At 44.9% G+C, this 8,204-nt stretch overlaps 1 protein-coding gene across 2 annotated transcripts in view; it reads right to left on the bottom strand.

Annotated features, from left to right (window-relative positions):
• The window catches only part of cfap20dc (CFAP20 domain containing), a 19,116-nt gene extending 11,269 nt beyond the window's left edge, over positions 1–7,847 (bottom strand). For both annotated transcript variants that reach the window (XM_060068924.1, XM_060068925.1), the window contains exons 1-11: positions 7,628–7,847; positions 7,394–7,483; positions 7,116–7,209; positions 6,955–7,027; positions 5,708–5,822; positions 5,357–5,525; positions 4,497–4,640; positions 2,070–2,242; positions 1,660–1,774; positions 982–1,083; positions 454–591 (exon numbers count right to left, since the gene is read on the bottom strand). In XM_060068924.1, coding sequence (XP_059924907.1) covers positions 454–591; positions 982–1,083; positions 1,660–1,774; positions 2,070–2,242; positions 4,497–4,640; positions 5,357–5,525; positions 5,708–5,822; positions 6,955–7,027; positions 7,116–7,209; positions 7,394–7,483; positions 7,628–7,648 — 1,234 coding nt within the window. In that variant the 5' untranslated portion in view covers positions 7,649–7,847. The remainder of the gene's footprint in view (positions 1–453; positions 592–981; positions 1,084–1,659; positions 1,775–2,069; positions 2,243–4,496; positions 4,641–5,356; positions 5,526–5,707; positions 5,823–6,954; positions 7,028–7,115; positions 7,210–7,393; positions 7,484–7,627) is intronic.
• Between the last annotated feature and the right edge of the window lie 357 nt (positions 7,848–8,204).

Genomic DNA, 8,204 nt, shown 5'->3' with positions numbered 1-8,204 from the left:
GTGTGTGAATTAAATATATTGCATCATATTTTCTAAACGCGCATTCTTAAAAAAAAATGCAACATGGCGTCAGACTGAGGGCTGATTTTCACTCGGCTCCTTCACCCACTTAAAGGATCCCTATTCCACCAGTGGGATTAGCCATCACTAGCCAAATTTCAATATCTACCCTACCGGGACCTGGTGACATCACAAGTGGGAGTGTCCACCCTATATGTACGCCAGATACTTCACTCCCCCAGCTCACCTATACGGTTCCAACTGGTAGGCTGGCCACTCCCACTTGTGATGTCACTAGGTCACAGGGCAGGGTAGAATTGTAAAGGCCGATCACACTCACACCTGGTGGCCATAGAGGGGCCCTTTGATAACCCAATCTCTTCTGAGGCCGGGCCTGCTGTACTGGTGTCTGTGCTGCTCAGTCCCCCTGTTGCCCGGATGAGAGAGGCTGACCTGCTGTTTGAAGTCCTCTCATCTCGTCTGCCTGCGTCAGAGGTTGGCCGGAGCCGCCTGGCTCGCTGGCCGGCCGAGCTGCCCTCTCCCCGGCCGCCCCCCTCAGGACGGCGCGGGCCGCGGGCCCTGTACCTGTGGCTGCTGACCCAGAACCAGGGAGTCCGGTGAACCATATGCACACAGCGCCGCGAAGCACACTGTGTAACAGACAACCTGCGCAACCACAGAGAGGCACACGCACTCACAGGCAGGGACCCAGAAGCAGGGAGACTGCTAAACCTTCATCCACGCGGCGTACAATGAATTAAAGACACACACACACACACACACACACATGCGTGGACACGCACTCACACAACCGTGATCACTCACACAGCACGCACACATTTGCACACTGTACGCACACCCACACACACATGCATGCTCACACGCAAACACACTCAAATATACATACATGAATGCACATGTACACACACACTCTGACACCTTCGCCCCTACAGAATAAACTACATAATGCATTTGGCTCACCTGACGACAGGGTTTTTTTCCATCCGGCGGTAGGAAGCCGCAGCTTTTGTCTGCCAAGTGCTCTGTCCTGTGGGGGGTGGGGCTGCAGGCCGCCCGTCCTGCCTGCACAGAGCACTTCCGATGTGAGCGACGCTTTGATAATATGCATAGAAACCATAGACGCGAATAGTCCGTCAGTCACTCACACTCGTGAGTAGCTCCCCCTGATGCTTATTATGCGCACGGGCAAATCATAATTCATAAAGGCATGTCATTAACTCAACTCCTTACATGCATTCGAAAATAGAAATGATATGGCATGCTCTAATACATTCGGTGGAGAGGTGTTTGATGGTGGCTTTGCATTCAATCACAATTAAAAAAGGGACATATTGATTGTTGGGTTATTTGATAAAAATGTACTAGAAAAAACAGTTGTGTGTTTGAAATTGAATATCTATATTAATATGCATATATGTATATATGTATAAAAAAATAAAAATTATATATATATATATATATATTTATATATATATATGCATATATATCATATGCAAAGATATGATATGACTAAATAATAACCGGCTTTAAAGAGATTCCCATCACATCGTTTAACAATCCAGAATATAGTATGTCTCGCACCCCATGACGAAGAACACAACGTTGTTGTTGACGGAAGTCCCCGTATGTCCTCCTCACCTGTTACCTCGTCCTCAAAGGCGTTTTTGGTATCGCAAGGAGTGGCGTCTGACAACCTCACACTTATGTCCCTGGCGGTCCGGCCTTGGTTTGGCAGAAGGCTGAGTTCGGAGCCCTGTGGTGAGCGAGATACGGGGAGAGACAGAGATGAATCTAAGGTCACTTCACAACGTACAAAAGAAGTCTTGACCCATTGAGATCAAACTGAGAGATATAATAGCATATATCAGAGGATATTATCGCTGTAATAGCATGGCACCAGCGCTGAGGTCCACCCGGTACATATCTAAGTATATCTTACTCCGAGCCAGGGTGAACAATGCCTTTGCCCACTCATTGGCATGCATCAATAATTTACGAAACAAAGGATCAAAAAATGAAGGTAAGTAGCAAGAGGACACTGCATTCACCCTCGCGTGCATCTCCTCTCGGGATCTGCTTCTCTTCCTGGCATGTTGAGGATGAGGAGGAGGAAGAGGAGGAGGGGGCCGCGAGACCCGGGTGCCGAAGGCTACGTGGGACGCAGAGGAGTGTTTCCGGGGAACGGCTGACCCACCTGCTGAAGCCGGGGAGCTGTGTCGACCTGCGGAGACATTGGCTTTGCTTTTGGATGTTTTTCATGCTAATAGGGAAGCAGTGCATTTAGGAACACATCAAGATTCGGCTATCTGGAGAAAATATGTGGAAGAAAAAGTTGCTGGGCCCAAACTTTAAAATAGTAAATTCAAAGCCAGTGATGCAACAATTTTGTTTGAAACCAAATACTCATTAAAGAGGAACAAAACCTTTTGGCACTGGGTCCATTGAGAGTTTAGTACAAAAACAGCTTGGGCTTTGTATACCTCCATGGCAATGACTCTTTAGGAATTTCTTTGATAGGCAATTCATGCTATTTCTGAGAATTCGAAGGCCAGAGAGTATAATGAACTTTAAAGAACAAGTAAACAGAAGTATTTGGCAATAACCATAAACAATAGGATTACATCATTTTCTTTACATCCCCAATGTACATGACCTGTATTAATGCATGCTGTATTAATGCATTAACCTGCAGCACATGTTTTCATTATTTTTTATGTTATATTCCTTGCTGTAGTGTTGTGTTTACAGTGTGCGGATGTTGAGAATGTACTGCTTTTGTATGCTTTTGTATGCTTGTGTGTTTACGTGTGTGTTTAAATGTGTGTATAGATGTGTGTGTGTGTACGCTTGTGTATATTTTTGTGTGCATGCTTTCTGTATGCTTTATATTCTCCATGCAACAAACAAATGCGCCTTGGCAGTTAAACATATGCTACACTACCTTTGTGTTGTTGTCACGATGTGAAGTAAGGCCAACGTTGTTTGTTCATTTGTATCTTTTCAGTGGGAATTTTTCACCCTTTCCTTTGTGTATCATCGTGGCCTTCAGATGAGGCGGTCACTTCACATTTCTTGAAAGGCACAAGCACCCTGGGAGCTTGGGTTGTTGTTAAGTCCCGGATTATCAAAGCTATTTATCACAGGGATATTAACAGGGTTTAGACTAGAAAAGCAAAGGATGAAGAGGAGGCTCAGCCCCTTGCGCAGTGCTGCGTGAATGACTGAGATGGAGGTGGGGAGGGTGACAGTGGGGCCGACAGGTGGTCAGGGGGCGGGTGATGATGGTCTTGACCTGATAGTCTTCATCTGCCCAAGGCCCCCCCCCCCCCCCCCCCTCTCCCCCCGCGTCACACCTCTGCCCTGAACGGCCAGAGGCTCCCTGAGTGCTGGCTGTCAGAGACTGAAACTACCAGGGACAGAGCTCAGATGCTCTGCCTGCATCCCAAATGAACCTTGTTTGATGGGTACAATGAATTAGAGAATCTTCCCGTTTTGGACCTATCTGTGTGAATCATCGTGTAAAATACAGCAGCAACACCCTTTGAACGATCAGAGTCTGTAGAAGAACTCCGTAATTATGGAGAAAGAACAAAAGGTCGTTTAAGGAGGAGGACCCTGGGTGTAGAAAACGTGCTTCTTAGCGTATCGCAAATCGTAATTTTTGCTCCATCTCGACAGAAGCACTGCCCTCTCGACAGAAGAAGCCGAGCCGAAGCGCCAGTAATCATTACGATGTTAGATTGCAAGCCCACTTTAATAGCAATCGGACTAATTATTATTAGGCTGTGTGTGATGCTAATAGCGGAGCCACTCGATGTGTGCGACCTCGGCTCCCTTCCATGGGCACTGCGCGGTGACTCAACATGAAGGAGACAGCTGTCAGGACACATACATATGTGCCGATAAGAAAGGCCAAGGAGGCAGAGGGAAAACACTGGGGCAGAATTACTGGTGCTTGCCTTTGTGTTATGAGCAGATAATTACTGTTTGTGAGTAAACCAATTGGAAGCGGGGAATCATGCCCAAAAAATCGCTCGCATTTGTCAAGGCTGGAACAATCGCTTGCTTCCAGTGTTTTAGGCACGTGGTGTGGGCAACATCGCCCGGGGACTGCAGATGAAAATATACTTATAACTATCTGTGGTGCAATATATGTATTGGGCACAGTCCCTGGGAAATAGAAGTATAAATGAATTCATTATTTTTCTTAAGACAGGGCATGTTAGTCACCCTTTCGGTTTCCACATCAATGTATATGTGCCAGAGTTAACTAATGAGCTAATGTGTGAACATTACTTTTTACATCACGAGGCAAACCATCATAATAGAACGGTACCCAGTCCACTTCGCCGTTCACGGTGGGCAGGGTTCGGTGTCTTCCAGCGCCATTGGAAAGCGGTTCTATGTTTCGTCTTCTATTAGCCTGCAAGAGTGACCCATTTCTTATGACGACACCGCACTCTGCCGTTACCCACCAGAGTCGGAGTTCAGGAGTTTAGTGGCTGCCGTCTGCCGCGCCCCCTCCATACTGAACACCTGGGTCACGTGGCAGACGTCTTGTGGGAACCGGCAGCTACGTGGGATCACCTCCCCCAGGCCAAGCTCACTGAAAAGGCTGTCTGCAGGCGGACACATAAAGGTAGGACGGGTGAGAGCGGGCTCTCTGGTTCTATTCCTGTGCGGCTGCGGTCCGTTGAGCAGACGCTTTTGTCCACAGCGTTGTTTCAAAGCAGGTTGGGGCTGAGGCATCTTGGTCAACGATGTCTACAGGTTAGGCTGCGGACATCAGGGAATCTGACGCAGTAACTCTCCTCTGGGAGTCAAACACCCTATCCTGACCCCTCCAACACTGTAATGAAACATTGATTATGAAACACATAATAACACTGCTATTCTGTGCTGCGAAGCCAGCCGATTCGTGAACTGTGTAGGTACGGATACTAATGTGCAATATTGGGGTTAGACAAAATGACTACTGTGAAGATAAATCGACCGCAGAAAATAGGCAATTATGTTGTTTATTTCCTTCCCGCCACACACCCACATGCCTCCGGTATCTCAGCCGGCAGCACACCAAAGGCCAAAGGTACAAAAAACATAACGACTGGGTGTAAGCGCCTCTATGACCTATATTCGCTTTGCCTCCTGCACGTTTCTCTCAAGGTCAGAGCGACCTTTTTTTTTAAGGTTGGGAGTCAGGGTGAGCGCCGACAATAAACCGCCAAATGTCAATCATGGGGTCCACATGGGCTTGGTGTTTGGGTTGCAACATTTAGGATGACTAAACACATGTGTTGCATGCATTGAAGCGTTTTGGAATCTCCATTTGCCGTACCACCACGTTTGCCACCACCGTCGGAGGTGTCTGTCGCCTCTGTTTTCATGGTGAAGATCCTCCGTATTTTACAGTTGGCACACACGGCGATGCTATCCAGCGTCCGAAAGACAGCCGTCTTGAACAGCTCGGCCGTAAAGGACACAAGGTCGATGCACAAATTGCTCCACTGTGAAAAATAGAGGCAACATTACGTTTGTGGTAAGAAAACAGCTCAATGTTTTATTATGAGGTAGGGGCTGTAATCACACAAAAAGGAACACTGTTTTTTGTTTTATTGGATTTTTGGGGTATTTGCCGCGACCCAGACGCCATGATATGGGCCGTCGAGGGAATAGGTTGAATACTCACAATGTTTTGTTTCAGTGAGACAAAAGGTATCCTTGCATGCAGAGGTGTAGCAGAGAATTCTTTATGCACCGTTGAGAAATATAGTCTCTTTTTGAGATGTGTTGAATCGCTTATTCTGTTGATTAAGAGGAAACAGGGGACGAGTGGTGAAAGCAAAACACTTTCCAGGACCCCAAGAGTTCAGGAAGTGCGGAGGTCCCTGTGAAAAGTTTCTCCAAACATTGCATTATTGATGAAAACAAATCTCTTTAATGAATCTTAATTAAATTCATAATTTAAGAGGGCCTTTTAAACATGATTTTTTTTTTTCACACCAAAGGCCACTTTTCAAATATCAACTCTTAGGATGCAGTGTTCTTTTGTTTGTTGTTTTGTTTTTTCGAGATACATTTGGGTTAATATTCTAACGACGATGAGTTCAGTTTGACAACCTCTAACCAAAAATCTCAGTTCTCACAGTCACAAAGTCACAGTAAGGTGGGTCTGTCCTGTGGCCCATAGCTAGAGAGCTTCCCTAAACACCACCAATTGCTGTAGTTGGGTTATATAATCAAAAGCACATAACAATAATACAAATCAATGTCATAGCTTCAAACATATAAAAAATAACATATTGGTATGCTTTGGGGATCTCATTTGGATGAATGTAGTTTTGTTGGTATCAAGGTGTACTGCCTCATAGCCATATAAGTCAATAACATCCATTGGCCGAAGAGTCATATTGATGAGGGGGAGCTCATGACTTCCATTAAAATATTTATGTTAGAACCCCAATGAATAATAATACACATTTGAAAGAGAGTATAAATATCTAATATATATTTTAAAAAACAAGGTCATGAACTTATATTTTATACATCACCAAAAGCTCCATGTTAACTTGGCTGCTTGGCTATACTTGTGGTTATTGATAGCAACCAGGCAACCATGGAGGTAAAAAAAACAAAAACTAACCCGTTACATTTAACTCAAACCCATGTTAACACACACACACACACACACACACACACACACACACACACACTCACACTCACACTCACACTCACACTCACACTCACACTCACACTCACACTCACACACACACACACACACACACACACACACACACACACACACACACACACACACACACACACACACACCACACACCACACACACACACACACACACACACACACACACACACAGTCACACCAACAAACCGACGTTGGGAGTCTGAAGGACCATGGTAGTGCTTGTGTACTCACATGAGCTCAATGGAAAAGTCTCTGCATTCAGGAATATTCACCTGAAGAACTAGGAATCGTTGAAGGAGTCCAACTAACACAGAATAGAATATAGACTGAGCTGGTAACACTAAAAAAAAAAGTATCGCAAGTGTAAATAAGAAAGTCACTTGTGAGCTTACGGGTTGTTTTGCCGTCCTCTGGAATTAGCATTTTAACTGTTTGGCTGCTGCCTTCCACACAGTAAACAAATCCTTTCACTTCTTTATCAAAAATCTATGGAAAAAAAGAAACAATCAAAACAACAGAACAAGGAACACAAGCACTAATATCTTTAATTCCGCCTAATTCTATCTAAGTGGACCTGAATGCACATGTCAATCATTCTGACAGCTGTGAGAAAGGCTTATTGGGCATGCTTTCATGTGTATTTACCGAGGGATAGACATGATGAACTCACTTTCTTTATAGAAGCTGGAGCTCCCTGAAGTTTCCATTTAGCGACAGGGTTATTTCCCTGCGCACTGAACACTTCCACTACAGCTCCACCCTGGGCAAAACAGAGACGCCTCATAAAGCAATACACGCATCATCTTAACGTGGCATTAACGAAGCGTCAGGCACAGCCAGCAGGGAAGAAATCTCACCATCATATACAACGGCTTGGAGCTATACTATTACGACGGGCGCCTACCTGATAATTATTTTTGAACATTGTCTTCAGCTAGCCTACATAGGCTATGACAACATATGTTGGCTAACAAAATAACGACCAAAAACTTTCATCCCTGGATTTGAGTGGTTTCAATGTTTTGAATATTCTTGCAAGTACGAGCGCTACACACAATAGACTTGGCCCGACGAAGTAAAAAAAAAAAAAGATATCTCAAATGTCAAAAGCAAGGATGGGTGACTTTTTATGAGCTCCGCTGAGGCAGCCTGTTCGGTTTGTTGTGTTTTCCTCAGGTGGGATTGCCGTGGTTACCAGTGCAACGGTACTGGTTACCATGGTTACAAGGTCACGGTATCCCTAGTCTCGCAAAGCCAGACCAAACTACAGCAAGTAGAATGTAGTAGTATCACTAGCTCGAGACGCTACTTTCCTACCTCGTTATAATTTTACAGAGGAAGTTGGAACATATTAATTACCTTCAACTTTCTGACACGGTTTGAGTATTTATTTTGATTTGTTAACATAGTTCAACTTACAAGTAGTGGTCAAAACAATAGAACATAGTTGTGTTCACATAAACCTGCCTGAATTTAACTTC

This window comes from Gadus macrocephalus, chromosome 13 (genome assembly GCF_031168955.1).
Source record: "Gadus macrocephalus chromosome 13, ASM3116895v1".
Classification (NCBI taxonomy): Eukaryota; Metazoa; Chordata; class Actinopteri; order Gadiformes; family Gadidae; genus Gadus; species Gadus macrocephalus.
Note: the sequence above shows the minus strand (reverse complement) of the source record. Positions and strands in the feature narration are given on the sequence as shown.